A 17,883-nucleotide genomic window follows, 5' to 3' on the forward strand; every position below is an offset into this window, starting at 1 on the left:
ATACTATTCATACCTGAGTAGTAAAATTTACATATATATATTCTATGCAGTTTCAGTATCTCCCATACTTTCTATTAGAGTCATATATTTAAGTTCCTAAAGGAGGATTGAAGACAACTTCAAAATTTGAACTCAGAAATCTAATCTAATACTTGCTCTAGCTGGGAACACTAAAAATGGACTTAGGTTGCCAAATTCAGGGTCACTTAAGGTGTTTATTTTTCAGCTGTAATATTTTGATCCTGAATTGACAATAATAAATCATTTAAAGTATGTCTTGGTTGTAGGAAAGAAATCATTTTTCTTGGAATTGTTTAGGCACTTTCCTATTAGACTTTCTCTAACTTAAATTCCTTCCTAGGAAGTCACTAATTACTGAATATGGTCTATATGGTTGGTATTTCTTTACTAGGAATATTGTAGTGCTTCAATATACCTGAGTTGAAAGCTGTCTGTCCTATGTGGTAAATGCTTCTATGACATTATTCCCTTTTGAAATAATGGGAATAGGAAATCTATGAACAGTGTTTCTCAGTATTAAATATATATTATTTTATATTATTTGCTGGATTTAATTCAGTATGCTGATTTAAAAAAATGTTTTCTGATGATTATTTCAAATCCAGGAAACCTCACCTCCAATTTGAGAAGTTAACACTTGAGTTGGACAGTAAGGTCTTTTTTATTTCTATACCTGTTATATTGTAGGTTTTCCTCTCTTAAGTTCACAATATAGGTGGGGGAAAATGAATTTACAGTTGTGAGTACTCACAGAGTTTATTTTTACATCATTATGTATTACTTATTGTATTATTTTTCCATATGAACAATTATAAACCTACATTTGCCATACCCTTCATATTTGAAGTAAGTCTTTAACTTAAGTTTGGTGATAAATTCTAAATTCACATGCACAGCCCTGTTCTACCTTCTATACTCCCGAATGAGGTAATCAGTATTATGCAAATGACTTGCTTGACCGCTGAAATTTTTCTGTTTTGTCCACAAACATAAGTGTTATACGTGGGAGGTCTTATTTGTAACACTGAAGGAATTATGTTAAGCAAAGCAAAAACATTTAAAGTACTGTACATCATTGCAATTTCACTATTTTGGATTAATGGGTTCATTGGTTCCATAAGCATACCACAAACACTTTTAAAGAAGCTGACATTTTTTACTATTCCATCTAGGTGCAGTAGTGAGTTTATTCTTCTTTAACTGTTGACTTTTCCTTGAGAGTTAATGTCAGCCATTATGGAGTGAATTGCTCAAATTTACTGTAAAACAGTTCTGATTTACTGGTAATTTAAAAAATTCAGACAGTTAAAATATTTCAGATTATAATTGTGTCAACATTGGTGTGTTTTTTTGTCTTGCTTTTGTTTTGCTGACTCAAAACTATGCCTTAAACCATTTCTTGCCTGTATTTTCCTATGGGTTGTGTTAATTGGTCGCCTGATATTTTACAGGTCATGCAAATTTTATTCTCTTTGAAGCCTTGTTTTTATTTATTTTTATTCTCTTAATCTGTTTAGGAAGACAATGCTGGTGAGGGGAAATACCTACATTTTATTCCTATTACCTCTCACATACTTCAAGGACATGTTTTGATGTTAAAAGAGAGAATGTGTTGCATGTGTATTATTTTATTCACAAAGAAAAATCTGAACATTAAAAATTTAAAACATTCCTGAATAGGAACTGTTGTTCATTATAATTGATTCCCAAGTAAAGGAATATATTTTATACTAGCATAAAAAAATTGAGTGATCACTAGGAAGAAAATTTGACTAGGTGATGATATTTACACATCCCAGTGCTTGGTATATGATGCCACAGATTTCTTTTTTATTTATTTATTTATTTTATTTTTTATATATATTTCTTTAATATTAAATTTTATTTAGTTACTTTTCAAGTACATTTTTTTTTTATCTATTTCTCCCATCCCACCCCCCCCGCCCGGTCTCCCCCCTCCCTCCCATCCCCCCCCCCCGCCAGTCCTCATCTCTGTGTCTTTCATACTTGTTCCTCAAAATCCCTCCCCCTTTTTCCCCTTAAGTTCCCTTCCCTCTCCCCTCTGGTCGCTGCCCACTTGTTCTCTATTTCAGCATCTTTGTTTTTATTCTGTCTTGTTTGTTTTATTCTTTAGCTTCCTGTCAAAGGTGAGATCATATGGTATTTGTCCTTCAATGCCTGGCCTATTTCACTCAGCATAATGCTTTCCAGTTCCATCCATGTTGTTGCAAAAGGTAGTAGCTCCTTCTTTCTCTCTGCTGCATAGAATTCCATTGTGTATATGTACCACAATTTTTTGATCCATTCATTTACTGATGGGCACCTAGGTTGCTTCCAACTCTTGGCTATTGTAAATTGTGCTGCTATGAACATTGTGGTGCATAGGTTCTTTGAAATTGATGTTTTAGGATTCTTGGGGTATAATCCTAGCAGTGGAATTGCTGGGTCAAAAGGCAGGTCAATTTTTATTTTTCTGAGAAAATTCCATACTGTTTTCCATAATGGTTGTACCAGTCTGCAATCCCACCAACAGTGAACTAAGGTCCCCTTTTCCCCACAACCTCTCCAACATTTGTTGTTTGTTGCTTTGTCCATTATAGCCATTCTGACTGGTGTAAAGTGGTATCTCATTGTGATGCCACAGATTTCTGATTCAGTTTTGTATTTTGAAAAATAGAAATTTGTTTATTAAATCTTTATCCTGTAGTCATTTAGGATTTCTAGTATTGCATCTCTTTTTCTTTATCTGTTGAAAGACCTGGGTTGTTTGACGTACAGAATTGCCCACAGGTTGAGTCCAGTTGATGGTGCACTCAGGAGCAATTCAGCATTTTCTTCTGTCCATTGTTTTTCCTGAAAACTGACCACTAAATTCAGAGGTTTGACTGGACTCAGGTTTGATTGCTTTGGCAAAACTAGTTGTGTTCCTGCCATCAGGAGGCATAAAATATATGGTTTTTATTCTTTTCTGATGTTAACAGCTATTGATGATTAGTGCCTGTAGAACTATTAATTTGTTAGTTCAGTGCTATTCTAATTCTATGTTGTTTTTCATTGATTATCTGAAATTATTTATTTAATATATTTTATTGATTATATGCCATTACAGTTGTCCCATTTCCCCCCTTCATTCCCCTCTACCTTGCACACCCCTCCCCCCAATACCCTCCTTTAGTTCATGTCCATGTATCTGAAGTTCTTTAGATTCTATATTTCCCATACTATTCTTGCCCTCCCCCTGTCTATTTTCTACCTACCGTCTATGCTACTTATTCTCTGTACCTTCTCCCCCCTTCTCCTCCTCCCACTCCTCTGTTGCTAACCCTCCATATGATCTCCATTTCTATGGTTCCACTACTGATCTAGCTGTCTGCTTAGTTTGCTTTTGTTTTAAGTGTGGTTGTTAAAAACTGCGAGTTTTCTGTCCTTTCACTGTTCATCTTTTTTATCTTCTTTTTCTTAGATAAGTCCCTTTAACATTTCATATAATAAGGACTTGGTGATGATGAACTCCTTGAACTTGACCTTATCTGAGAAGCACTTTATCTGCCCTTCCATTGTAAATGAAAGCTTTGCTGGATAGAGCAATCTTGGATGTAGGCCTTTGGATTTCATGACTTGCAATACTTCTTTCCAACCCCTTTCTTGCCTGTAAGGTCTCTTTTGAGAAATCTGCTGACAGTCTGATGGGAACTCCTTTGTAGGTGACTATCCCCTTATCTCTTGCTGCTTCTAGGATTCTCTTCTTCATTTTAATCTTGGGTAATGTAGTTATGAGGTACCTTGGTGTGTTCCTTCTTGGCTCCAGCTTCTTTGGGACTTCTGAGTTTCCTGGACTTCCTGGAAGTCTATTTTCTTTGTCAGATTGAGAAAGTTCTCCCTTATTATTTGTTCAAATAAGTTTTCCACTTTTTGCTGTTCCTCTTCCCCTTCTGGTACCCCTATAATTTGGCTGTTGCAACATTTGAAGATATCCTGGAGGTTCCTAAGCCTGTCCTCATTTTTTTGAATTCTTGTTTCTTCATCCTTTTCTGTTTGCTCATTTTTTTTCTTCCTTCTGGTTCACTCCTTTGATATGAGTCCCAGTTTCCTTTCCATCACTGTTGGTGTCCTGTGCATTTCCCTTCACTTAGTTTAGCCTTCATATGTTCCACTAATCTGTGACTAAAATCAACCAGTCTGTGAGCGTCCTGATCATCAGTGTTTTGAACTGTGCATCTGATAGGTTGGCTATCTCTTGGTCGCTTATAAGTATTGGCTCTGGGGCTTTGAGCTGTTCTTCTTAAGCCATAATGTTTTGGTCTGTTTGCGCTTGCTACATATGAGGAGCGGAGCCTTAGGTGTTCACGAGGGTGGGGCGACCTAGTCTCTGGTGTTGTGATGCTGTATGTAGGGGCAGGGTCAGAGAGAGGCAATGGTGTTTTTCTGCTCTTTCTTGGATTTTGATCCCCTCTGCTGCTTCCCGAAAGCAAATTGGGCCCTTCTGGTGCTGGTTCCTGGGTGTGTGGGCTTGTGCACCCTCTGGGACCTTGTGGGTCTCTCCAACAAACTCTCTGTGAGCCTGGGAACCTCTCCCAGCACCTCAACCCCTGAAAGTTTTTCCAATTGGTGCTTTTAGGCTTTATTTCCCAGCACTGGAGCCCTGGGTTGTGTGGTCTGTCTCACTGCGGGTTTGTTTGCCTGGTTTATCTGCGCATGAATGTGTGACCACGGTCAGCCAGCCACCTTGCACCCTCACTGGGTCTGCCATTGCCACCCACGCCTGGGATCTGCCAACCACTGCCTGCGTGCCTGGGTCGGTCTGGCTGCTTTTTTTTCCCAGACCCCTGTCCACCTTCCCCTCTTACCAATCTGGATGAATGGTTCATTGTTGTCGGACTTTGGTACAGTTCAGTTTTCTCTCTGTTCTGGTTGCGTTCTGGTTTCTAAATCTTTGTTGTTCATAAACTTGGTTGTGCGAGGAGGTACAAGGTTTCCACCTACGCCTCCATCTTGGCCAGAAGTAGTGACTCTTTTTAATGTGCAGAGCCAGCTCTGTAATCTGAAGTACAGTAATTTTAGTAGGAAAAGTCTTGGTGCATTGATCTAAGTTGATTGTCTCAAGTACACATGGTACTCTTGTAATATGTAATTTTATATATATGTGCATGTATGTATATGTTTGTGTGGGTATGTAGACCTGTACTTACACAGACATATAATTGTGTGTGTGTATGACACATACATAGACATTTTTTTTCTGAAAAACTTTCTTAAATTCTAGTTTTTAAAAAAATTTTATTTATTTATCTTTAGAGGGGAAGGGAAGGACAGAGGGAGAGAATATCAACCTACGGTTGCCTCTCGTGCATCCCTTGCTGGGAACCGGCCCACAACCCAGGCATGTGCCCTGACTGGGAATCGTACCGTGATCCTCTGGTTCACAGGCCCGCACTCAGTCCACCGAGCCACACCAGCCAGGATCTAGTTTTTAAATTTGTATGTTTTCTCACTTTGGTTTTTCTTTTTAGGGACTCCTATTTTTATCCATATGCTGGATCCCCTTGGCCTATTTCCAGTATTTGTCACCTTCTTGCAATTTTTAAAATTTCTTTTTTAAAAAAATTGTTAAAAGTTTTCTATTCTTTTACCTTCTATTTCTTTGAGACCTTTTATGTTTATTTGCTGATTTTTTATAGTTTAGGTTTCATTACTGGAATTATTTTTGGTTTAGTTCTCATTCTTTCTTGGTTTTTGTCTCCTTTCTGAATTTTTCAGATTCTGATTTATATTGCTGTTTCATGTATTATGTAATTTTAACACTCATAAAACATGTAAATGTAATTTTTATTATTTGACTTACTTCAGATAAATAAGCAGCTATAGTTAATTTAGACATTGGTTTAAATCAAGGCTTCTAAATGGAATTCTAGCACTGATTGGTGTGGCTTAGTGGCTTGGGTGTTGTCCTCCAGACCGAAAGGTTGCTGGTTTGATTCTCCGTCACGGCAGATGTCTGGGCTGTGGGCCAGCTCTCTGGCTGGGGGCCTGCCGGAGGCCCTGCGTGGGTGTTTGTCTCTCACACGTGGGCGTTTCCCTCCCTTTCTCCTTCCCTTCCCCTCTGTCTAAAAGTAAATAAAATCTTTTTAAAAAAAACCTAGAATGCTATGAATAAACTTCAGAGTTGATAACATTTTACACAAAGTAGAGTTTGTATGTATGTGGATAAGTAAAGAACACCCTTTAAGAGGGGAAGGTAAACTATCTCCACAAAAAACCTAAGGCTAAGAACCTTTGGTTTATATGGGAAATACTTTCAAATATTTTAATGATTGAAATGATAAGAAATGAAAACAAATGATAGATATACTAATTTTAAGATACAGGCAGAACCAGAGAATATCTATGTCTTATACTTTTTCTCATTTTACGCAGATGGAGGGAGCGAGGAACCACCGGATCGAAGACAGTCAAGTGTAGACTCACGCCAAAGCCGCTCTGGGCAAGGTAAATTTTCACTGAACTAATAATTATATTAAAAAGAAGATACCAGCTGTACCTTCCTAGTACTTGACCTGAGGACTGAGGTTTTCGCTGGGTCTAGTATAGCTGTTCTAGGGTTTTAAATTTGGGGCTTTAAATGTTACAGTCTTAAAGTTCATACGATATCATTTATTCATGCTAAAAGAAAATGAAGAATAGTCTCATGTCATTTTTTAAATGATATTAAAGGTTTAAGTAATTTTGGAGCATTGTGGTATATGTCTAGGTATACTTTTTGGACTATAAGTAGAAGTATCAATAAACTTTTAACAGTAACGTTGGTTGGAGTGTCATCACACTGGCTCTTTAAAGTGTCATCAATGCCCTCTGTAGTCTCAGCTCTTAGAAGAATTGGCTTTTGTTTATAATTATTGTCTTGAGTTAGGATTTTCTTATTTTCCTGTTTTGTTTAATATTTATCATAGGCTTTTAATTTTTTTTAAATGACAGCTTCCAAACAAGGTAAAAATAGTGTGTATCAGTGACATTTTCAAATAGGTCTTCCTTTTAATTACCTTGTTTAAAATTACATGACTAGCTTTTTCTTTTTTATTTATAGTACTTATCACCTTTGAATTTATTTTATTTTTTGTGTCCAAAACTAGAATGAATGTTGTATGACTGCAGAGATTTTTGCCTGATTTATCTATTGCTGTATTTTCAGTGTTAGGAGTGAGTTCCTGGTATAGTTACTGAGAAAATGTTGTTAAATGAATGATCTGATCTCTTAAGGGAATGAGAATTGAGAACCTAAAATCATTAATATATTACAAAATTTTAGGCAGTCATTAGTGAGTTTGGTTTAAGAGACACTTTACTTACCAATAAACAAAGCTTATGTATACAAATGGGTGGTATTTTAATCCTCTAAAAGCTCCTGGCTCATATCTTCCATAATCCATTTCCTTTTTCCTTCAGCTTTGTTCTTCTCAAGTTTTAGAGTTGTATTGCTTTTATAAAATAGTCTTTTGCAGGTTGATTTGGAAATTTTAACTCATTACTTAGTCATTTTGAGGAATCTGGCTAAAAAAAAAGACACATAAATGTAGTCACCAGAGACTTCTTAAATAAACAGCTCAGCTAGATCACACATTGTATCAAAACTCCCAATCAGCCTTTGAGCCCTCTTCTATCCTAAACATAAGCAGTTAAACAAAGATTATTAGATATTTAAAGAAACCCTCTAATGTGTAAAAGATGGAGAAAAGAAATTTTGCAGAGGGAAATAATAGAACCGTTATTAACATCCTCAGGGAAATAAGAGAAAATAATATAGCCATGAAACAAGGAAAAGATAATATAAAAGAATAATATTCTGATTTTTATTTTTTTAATCTTTTTATTTTATTAATTATGCCATTACAGTTGTCCCATTTCCCTCCTTCATTCCCCTCCACTCTGCACCCCTCCCCCACCATTCCCCCCTTTAGTTTATGTCCATGTGTCACAAGTTCTTTAGATTCTATATTTCCCATACTACTCTTGCCCTCCCCCTGCCTATTTTCTACCTACCATCTATGCTACTTATTCTCTGTACCTTTTCCCCCCTTCTCCTCCTCCCACTCCCTTGTTGCTAACCCTCCATGTGATCTCCATTTTTTTGGTTCTGCTCCTGATCCAGCTGTCCTCTTAGTTTGCTTTTATTTTAAGTGTGCTTGTTAATAACTGTGAGTTTTCTGTCCTTTCACTGTTGATCTTTTTTATCTTCTTTTCTTAGATAAGTCCCTTTAACATTTCATATAATAAGGGCTTGGTGATGATGAACTCCTTGAATTTGACCTTATCTGAGAAGCACTTTATCTGCCCTTCCATTGTAAATGAAAGTTTTGCTGGATAGAGCAATCTTGGATGTAGGTCTTTGGATTTCATGACTTGCAATACTTCTTTCCAACCCCTTTCTTGCCTGTAAGGTCTCTTGAGAAATCCGCTGACAGTCTGATGGGAACTCCTTTGTAGGTGACTGTCCCCTAATCTCTTGCTGCTCCTATAATTCTCTCCTTCATTTGAATCTTGGCTAATGTAATGATGATGTGCCTTGGTGTGTTCCTTCTTGAGTCCAACTTCTTTGGGACTCTCTGAGCTTCCTGGATTTCCTGGAAGTGTATTTCCTTTGCCAGATTGGGGAAGTTCTCCTTTATTATTTGTTCAAATAAGTTTTCTACTCGTGGCTGTTCCTCTTCCCCTTCTAGTACCCTTATAAATTGGATGTTGGAGCGTTTAAAGATGTCTTGGAGGTTCCTAAGCCTCTCCTCATTTTTTAAAATTCTTGTTTCTTCATTCTTTTGTTTGGCCATTTTTTTCTTCCTTCTGGTCCACTCCATTGATTTGAGTCCCAGTTTCATTTCCATCACTATTGGTTTCCTGTTCATTTCCCTTCATTTCACTTAGTTTAGCCTTCATTTGTTCATCTAATTTGTGACTAAAATCAACCAGTTCTGTGAGCATCCTGATCACCAGTGTTTTGAACTGTGTATCTGATAAGTTGGCTATCTCTTCGTTGCTTATAAGTATTGGCTCTGGGGCTTTGAGCTGTTCTTCTTCTTGCGCCATAATGTTTTGGTCTATTCATGCCTGTTATGTATGAGGGGCAGAGCCTTAGGTGTTCACCAGGGCAGGGCAACCTAGTCTTTGGGTTGTTGCTGTATGTGGGGCGGGGGGGAGGTCAGAGAGGGGCAGTGGTGCTTGTTCCCCTCTGCCACTTCCCACAAGCAAATTGGGTCCTTCTGGTGCTGGTTCTTGAGTGTGTGGGCTTGTGTACCCTCCAGAACCCTGTGGGTCTGTCTAACAAACTCTCTGTGAGCCTGGGAGCCTCTCCTGGCACCTCAACCCCTGAAAGTTTTTCCAATTGGTGTTTTTAGGCTTTAATTTCCCGTGCTGGAGCCTTGGTTTGCGTGGTCTGTCTTACTGCTGGTTTTTGCCTGGTTTATTTGTGGACAAATGTGTGACCATGGTCAGCCAGCCGCCTTGCGCCCCCAGTGGGTCCACCCATTGCCACCCCATGCCTGGGATCTGCCAACCTCCAACCACCACCTGCGCACCTCGGTTAGTCTTGCCACTCTTTCCTGCTTGACCCCTCTCTGCCAGCTGCTGACTCCACCTCTCTACTGGTCTGGCTGAGTAGTTCATTGTTGTCAGACTTCCGTACAGTTCAATTTTCTGTCTGTTTTGGTTGCATTTTTGTTACTAAAACATTGTTGTCTGTCTTTAAACTTGGTTGTGCGTGGAGGCACAGTGTTTCCACCTATGCCTCCATCTTGTCCGGAAGTTCCATATTCTGATCTTTAAAAGAGGCTTTCAACATTAAAATTCTGACAGCAGAGATCAAAATCTTTGTAGAAGTATTAGAAAATTAATGTTGAAGAACTCTCTGAAAAAGTTGAGCAAAAAGACAAAGATTATAGAAAAGGAGTGAGGAGTGTTAAAAAAGTTACAGGACCAGTCCAGGAATTTCAGTATTTAAATGATACTTGTTACAAAAAGAAAGAACAGAGAAAATAGGAAAGAAATAATCAACAAATGGTTCAAGAGAATTTTCGTGCACTTGAGGTTCCTGGTTGAAAAGCTTACTGAGTGTTAGTACAGTGGATGAATATAAACACAAACAAAAACACATTGTGGTGAAATTTCAAATTACTAGGCCAAATAGATCTTTCATCCTGCCAGAGAGGAAAAAACTTGTCATATACAAAGTAAGAAGAATCAATCAGCTTTGGACATCTCAGCGGTAGCATTAGAAACCGAATGAAAAATGGAGCATTACTTTCAAAGTTTTGAACGAAAATAATTTCAGCCTTAGCATTTCATATGTATTGAAACTATTAATCAGATATAAAAATAAGATATTTTAAGATGTAAGGCTTTTTTTCCTGCCTGTCTTGTACTCTTTTCTAGGAATATGTTGGAGAATGTGATCCATCAAAATGAAAAATTCAGCCAAATAAAAAGAAATGGGTTACAGAAAATGGGAAATTTAATGAAGGAGAAAGTGAAGAAATCTTCAGGATGACAATGAAATGACAGGGACAGAGGGCAATCAGACCAGATTCTAGTAGGTTAGAAAACATCCTCAGGAAATAAGATTGATAGACACCTGATACATTTAATTATCTTTAGAAAAGTTTTAGACAAAAGGCTCAGGTTTAAACTGGTGATAAATACATAAATTATTAAGGGGAAAAATTGTAAACTCAATGGAAAACAATGTGTAGGAAAGGAGATGTTAGAATAAGTCCAGTCCTTGGGGCAGGGTATGAGGTAGCTGATGTCCATGTCATTCATGTCCAGTAGTAAATCTTGTCAGTTTAGTCTACTTCGGTGTAATATTTTCAGTATTTGATTTGGACCATTGTAGTTAGGAAGCAGTAGTTAGGAAGTAGTTAGGATCTGCTCACTCTGAAGCAGGGTGAGCAGATCCAGCCTGTGTGGACGGTTTTTGTACAGTTGCTAGATTTTATTTGCTAAAACAATTTTAATTATTTTTCCATCTGTGTTCATGTGGGATATTGGTCTTTAATTTTCTTATCTTATAATGTCTGTCTGACTTTAGTATCAGGGTTCATTGCTGGCCTAATGGAATTAGTTGAAAGTTGAGGAATATTTCCTCCTTGTCAATTTCCTGGAATATTTTGTATAGAATTGCTGTTACTTCATTCTTCTTTGTGGAAAAGTTTTAAAATACAAATTGAACTTCTTTAAGAAACATAGGACTATTTGAATTATTTGTTTCTTCCTGAGTGATCTTTTAAAATCTGTAGAAACTGTAGTGATGTCCCCTCTTTCATTCCTGATACTGGAAATTTGGGTATTCTCTATTATTGTCCTGCTCATTCTAAATACAGGTATATCAATTTTATTGGCCTCAAAAAATCACTTTCTGGTTCCATTTGTTTTCTGTATTGCTTTCCTGTTTTCTATTTTATTGATTTCTGCTTTATTATTTCCTTTCTTCCCATTTTGGGTTTCATTTTCTCTTTTAGTGGTTTCTTAATGTAGAAACAGAGGTCATTGATATACAAGCTTTCTTTCATAATACAGGAATTTTAGTGCTATAAAGTTCCCTCTATGAATTGCTTTAGCTGCATTTCACATACTTTGATGAGTAGTGTTTTCATTTTTATTTAGTTCAAAGTACTGTCTAATTTCCCCTTTGATTTCTTTTTTAAACCTGGGTGTTTTTCAGAAATGTGTTGATGTAGTTTCCAAGCATTTGAGAATTTTCCAAATATCTTTCTCATATTGATTTCTATTTGAATTTCATTGTGGTTGAATAACACCCATTCTTTGAGTTGAATTATTTTTTATTGATACTTGGATAATGGCCCATGAAATGATCTATGTTAAATATGTTGTGTGCACTTAAAATGTGTATTATGTTCTTTGAGGATGGAAGGTTCTATAAATGTCAGTCTGGTCAAGTTGATAGTGTTGTTCAAGTCTTCTGTTTCCTTGCTGATTTTTCTATCTGCCTATTCTGTCAGTTATTAGGAAAGGAATATTGAAATCTCAGATTGTAAATGTGGATTTAATCTGTTTTTCCCTGCAATTTTATCACATTTCTTAGACCACTGGTCCTCTGGTAAAGAGGATTCCCCTTCCTTGGAGATTTAAGTATTCCCTCAGGGGCAGCTGCCAGAAGTAAAACAGGGTTACCTGGGGGCAGACCTGGAAGAGAAAGGTAAAAAGAAAAAGAGCCAGGAATTTCTTCCGCTTTCTCCATCCCATATACAGTCCCCCTCACTCACCTTATTCACACTCTAACCGGAGAGAAGATTGTGTTGGATCTTTCTGTTTGTCCCTGGTGTGCAGTTCCAGGATTTGGGTTTCCTTTGAGTTTAGGCTGGAAATTTGAGGACATAAGAAACAACAGGAAATGCACCACTGAGTTTGTTGTCCTTCAAGTCTGGTTTCCTTCCACAGTTTGCCTGCTACTATTTTCAGAGTCCTCAGACCACTGCTTCATCCTTCTTTTCAGGGTTTTCCATTCACATTCAGGGTGTCAGTTATAGCATTTAAGGTGTAGAGTGCATATTCCCTATTAATCCAGAACCAAAGCCCTTTCATTTTATTATATTTTGTGTGTGCCTATATGGAGGGATGATACTGAAAATATTTGGTAATGAGTACTCAACCAACTAGAACAGATGGCAGTGTATTCAGAACAAGCAGTAATTTTAAACAACTGATATGCCCATATAGGTGCATAATGCATGACAAACTGCCCTACCCAATTGTGGATATAGTTTCTATTTAATGTCTCTTCTCTAACAGTAATAGACATGTAAGGTAAGGTGTCTGGTGAAGTGTCTTATCCTTTGAGCACAAATGCTCTTTCCTGTGTGTTAATTAGCTAGACCGGCCTCTGATCTGTCTCTTGGGTACCATGAATTCTGAGTCAGATATACCCACCCCCACACATTCATTCTACTTTAGGGGCAGAGATGTCTCAAGCCTTCTACTTATCAAATGTAGGATATGGGAGAGGGCTTGACTACTTGGACTGAATCAGGTCCCACTCCTCTTATTGACATTACTGCCCCGTGGCACTTCCTGTTTCTTGTATCTGTTGCCCCTGTGCTTAAAACAGACCTGGAAACAACCTCATCGTCTTCCTACCAGATGTTCTGGGCTAAGATTATTTTTTTCAGTCTAATTGCATCTAGTTTCTGTTTTCCATGAATTTCTTAACATTTCTCTTACATTATTGGTTTTTTGTTTTGTTTTATAATGCTTTAAGAATTTGTTCTTTTAAAAATAAAATTTTTGTTACTTTCACATCACCTATATTGTTGCTATTTCAGTCTGAACTACCATAATTTTTCTTTACTGCTATAATATGTCCTTATTATTTTCATCATTGTCAACATATAGTCTGTTGTCCATTTGATAGCAATAGTTCTCTTATTGAAACAAATCAAATCATATATTTCCCCAAACTTGAAAAAATTCTCCAGTGGCTTCCTATCACATTTAGAACAAACTCTGAAGTCTTCATCATTTCTTACATGACCCTACCTGAGTTGCCCTTTTCCTAATACTTTATGTTCTCTCATTTCCCCCATTATCAGTTATGTTTCATCTGTGCTGGCCTTTTTTGCTTTCACATGTTAAGAATGTTTTCTTTGCAAGGCCTGTACACTTAACTCTTTCTTGACTAAATGGCTATAGATTTCTGCTTAGGCGAAAAAAGCCTTCTCTGACCATCTTACCTAAATACCCGGCCATCACCATCATAGTATATATCACTGTCTGGAATTATTTTATTTATTACTTGTTTACTGTTGTCTCAACTACTAGAAGATAGGTTTCATTTGAGCAGAGACTTTGTCTTGTTCACCACTGTTTCTCTAGAACACTTGTATATAAAAATTTTAGTATTTGTTGAATGGAAGAATGAGCAAGTATCTAGCACTAAGTGTGCTTGGGAAAGTATGTGGATGTGCCCTGGGAACATAATTGATCTGACATCCACTTCTATTATGTCACTGAAAAAGTAAAGCATTGTGAGAACTATGTTGAATGTAGTTTCTCAAGCTACCATATTTTGCTGTGTATAATGTGCTCCCATGAATAATGCGACCTGTGTTTTGGACCCAACCTTTCAGGGAAAAAAATCTTCCATTTTAATTCTTTAATTTAATTTTTTATTTGTTTCTATTTAGAAACAAACTGTCTTATTCCAGGGTATTACTTTGCATACAGATATCATTATCGCTTTCTAGAGTTACACTTTTAATGCATAAGTATAAATAAAAAAATGAGACATTTATATAGATACAGAATTAGTACTACCCCTGTATAATGCATACCCTTATTTTTTCCTAAATAATTTGGACCAAAACATATGCATTATTCATGGCAAAATAAGGTACCAACTATTGATTTCTATACAAATGAGGATATTGAAATTTGGCAGTAAAACAGATGTGCCAGTTTAACACCAGTATGGCCCTCCAAGGTTGGGTGGTTATTTTCTTCTTTCCAATATAATTGATTATATTATTCACTGTGTTTGTCTTATTTGTTGGATTTGTATTTTTCATAATAATCTAGGAGTTCAGTAACAATAGAATCTTTGCATCTAGCACAGTGCCAGTGTCTTGCATTTAGGCTATCAAATTGGTGAAGGAAGTTCATGAATTCTAGGAATTATGGTTCTGTCTTTGGGAAATCATGGGTTACCTCATCAGAATTGTTTTGTTGTTGTACCAGCTTTATTTTTTTGCATCAAATGATTTTTTTTTTGTGGAGAGGTCATTTTTACAGAAACTGAACTTTTTGATTCTATTCAGTAAATAAGTGCACAAGCCAATGTAATTTGGTGTAAACCCAATTTTTATTCACTTTTGCAAAAATCTCATTATACAGGTATTATTAAGCTCTGATATACAAGCTGTGTATTGATGTAATAGTACCCATGACCAGCTTGTGCTGGAAATGTATAATATTTTTCTTCACATGATGCCCATTTTCTTTGGAAATTCTCTTAGAAAAGTTTTAGAGTCAATTTTCTCTGGTAAGTACATGCTGGTATGTCTGTAGTAATAATATACTAAATTGTCAAATATGCTATCTTCTCATTTTCTTTCTTTCCTTGTAAATATTTAAAATATTTAGTAGAAATTAGATGTTCATGTTCTCATACCTAAATTATTTTCAGACTGGTAAGTTATAAAGATTTCTTTATTAAGCCAGCAGTGTCTCGGTAAATAGAATGATAAGGAAGATTATTTTATTATTCCATATATAATTTTTTAAATATATTTTATTGATTATGCCATTACAGTTCTATTCCCCCCCTCATTCCCCTGCACCCTACACACCCCCCACCATTCCTCCCCTTTAGTTTATGACCACATGTCTCAAGTTCTTTAGATTCTATATTTCCCACTATTCTTGCCCTCCCCCTTATATATTTTCTACCTATCGTCTATGCTATTTATTTTCTGTGCCTTCTCCCCCCTTCTCCTTCTCCTTCTCTCACTCCCCTGTTGCTAACCCTCCATGTGATCTTCATTTCTATGGTTCCACTCCTGATTTAGCTGTCCTCTTAGTTTGCTTTTGTTTTAGGTGTGGTTGTTAATAACTGAGTTTTCTGTCCTTTCACTGTTCATCTTTTTTATCTTCTTTTCTTAGATAAGTCCCTTTAACATTTCATATAATAAGGGCTTGGTGATGATGAACTCCTTGAATTTGATCTCATCTGAGAAGCACTTTATCTGCCCTTCCATTCTAAATGAAATCTTTGCTGGATAGATCAATCTTGGATGTAGGTCTTTGGATTTCATGACTTGGAATACTTCTTTCCAGCCCCTTCTTGCCTGTAAGGTCTCTTTTGAGAAATCAGCTGACAGTCTGATGGGAAGTCCTTTGTAGGTGACTGTCTGCTTATGTCTTGCTGCTTCTAGAATTCTCTCCTTCATTTTAATCTTGGGTAATGTAGTTATGATGTGCCTTGGTGTGTTCCTTCTTGGGTCCAACTTCTTTGGGATTCTCTGAGCTTCCTGGATTTCCTGGAAGTGTATTTCCTTTGCCAGATTGGGGAAGTTCTCCTTTATTATTTGTTCAAGTAAGTTTTCCACTTGTGGCTGTTCCTCCTCCCCTTCTGGTACCCCTATAATTTGGATGTTGGAACGTTTAAAGATGTCCTGAAGGTTCCTAAGCCTGTCCTCATTTTATTGAATTCTTGTTTCTTTATTCTTTTCTGTTTGATCATTTTTTTCTTCCTTCTGATCCACTCCAGTGATTTGAGTCCCAGTTTCCTTTCCATCACTATTGGTTTCCTGTTCATTTCCCTTCATTTCAATTAGTTTAGCCTTCATATGTTCCTCTAATTTGTGACTAAAATCAACCAGTTCTGCGAGCTTCCTGATCACCAGTGTTTTGAACTGTGCATCTGAAAGTTTGGCTATTTCTTTGTTGTTTAGATTTATCAGCTCTGGGGCTCTGAGTTGTTCTTGAGCCATGTTTTGATCTGTTCATGCCTGCTAGGTATGAGGAGCAGAGCCTTAGGTGTTCACCAGGGTGGGGCAGCCCAGTTGCTGAGTTATGATGCTGTATGTGGGGGCGGGGTCAGAGAGGGACAATGGCAGTCCCCTCTGCCACTTCCCGCCACTGGGGCCTGCAGGTCTGTCTCACTGCTAGCTCCTTCACCAGTTTATCTGCGTGTGAGTGTGTGACCGTGGTCAGCCCTCAGTGGGTTTGCCTGCTCCACACCTGGGATCCACCCACGGCTGCCAACGTGCCTGGGTTGCGTGCCCAGGTCGGTCTGGTGGGTCTTTCCTGCCCAACCCAGCTCTGCTGCTGGCTCTGGCCCTCTTACTGGTTTAGCTGAAGGGTTCATTGTGGTCAGACTTCCGTATAGTTCAGTTTTCTGTGGTTTGGCTGTTTTGTTGCTAAAACTTTGTTATTTTTAAACTTGGTTGTGTGAGAAGGCACAGTGCTTCCACCTACACCTCCATCTTGGCGGAAGTCTTATTATTTTATATGTAATTTCTTTATCTCAGTGTAAGAGTATAGATAGTGTAGAGACATTACACATAAAAAATTGTTGTTTTAGTAGTTTATCACTATGATTAAAAAATGTTTAACTTTCAAAGTAGATTGCTTTAGGAATAAAGGAAATAAACATATCATTTAATAATACAAGGTCTGTCTGGAAAAAGTCTGCCATTGTTAGTATAACAAAAACAGTTTGTGTGACATCGGTGTAACCTGGCAGCCATGCAGGGTGGACTGGAACTCACATTGATAAACAATGACGACTTCACTGTACTAGTCAGCAGGGGCAGTAGACACTGTTGAGTGAGCATGTTTACTGTATGACTGCTGCATTCAAAATGACTGAGCAAGCAGAACAATGAATCTGCATTGGATTTTGTGTTAAGCTTGAACATTCCTTCATGGAAACTATTTGGATTCAAAAGACTGCAGCTACGGGCAACTGGTGATTGGCAGCTTCACCACGACAATGCACCTGCTCATGCATCACATCTCATGCAGTTTTTTGATGAAACATTAAATCCCCCAGGTGACTCAGCCTCCCTACAGCCCATATTTGGCGCCTTGTGACTTCTGGCTTTTCCCAAAACTAAAATTATCTTTGAAAGGAAAGAGATTTCAGGCTGTCAATGAGGTTCAGGAAAATACAACTGGCCAACTGATGGCAATTGGGAGAACTTTGGGGAGGTCCCAAGGTGCCTATTTTGAAAGGGGACTGAGGCATCCTTGTCCTGTATACAAATGTTTCTTGTATCTTCTTCAATAAATGTCTCTATTTTTCACCTTGCGTGGCTGGATACCTTCTGGATTGACCTCATGTGTGAGCTAGATGCTTTCATATCA

The 17,883-nt window shown here is 37.4% G+C and overlaps 1 protein-coding gene across 5 annotated transcripts in view; it reads left to right on the forward strand.

Annotated features, from left to right (window-relative positions):
• The window catches only part of TANC2 (tetratricopeptide repeat, ankyrin repeat and coiled-coil containing 2), a 329,189-nt gene that overhangs the window by 81,194 nt on the left and 230,112 nt on the right, over window positions 1–17,883 (forward strand). For all 5 annotated transcript variants that reach the window (XM_053655892.1, XM_053655895.1, XM_053655899.1 and 2 more), the window contains exon 3: window positions 6,436–6,507. In XM_053655892.1, coding sequence (XP_053511867.1) covers window positions 6,436–6,507 — 72 coding nt within the window. The remainder of the gene's footprint in view (window positions 1–6,435; window positions 6,508–17,883) is intronic.

This window comes from Artibeus jamaicensis, unplaced genomic scaffold, assembly GCF_021234435.1.
Source record: "Artibeus jamaicensis isolate MK-2021 breed Jamaican fruit bat unplaced genomic scaffold, CSHL_Jam_final contig_1998, whole genome shotgun sequence".
In the NCBI taxonomy this organism is placed as follows: Eukaryota; Metazoa; Chordata; class Mammalia; order Chiroptera; family Phyllostomidae; genus Artibeus; species Artibeus jamaicensis.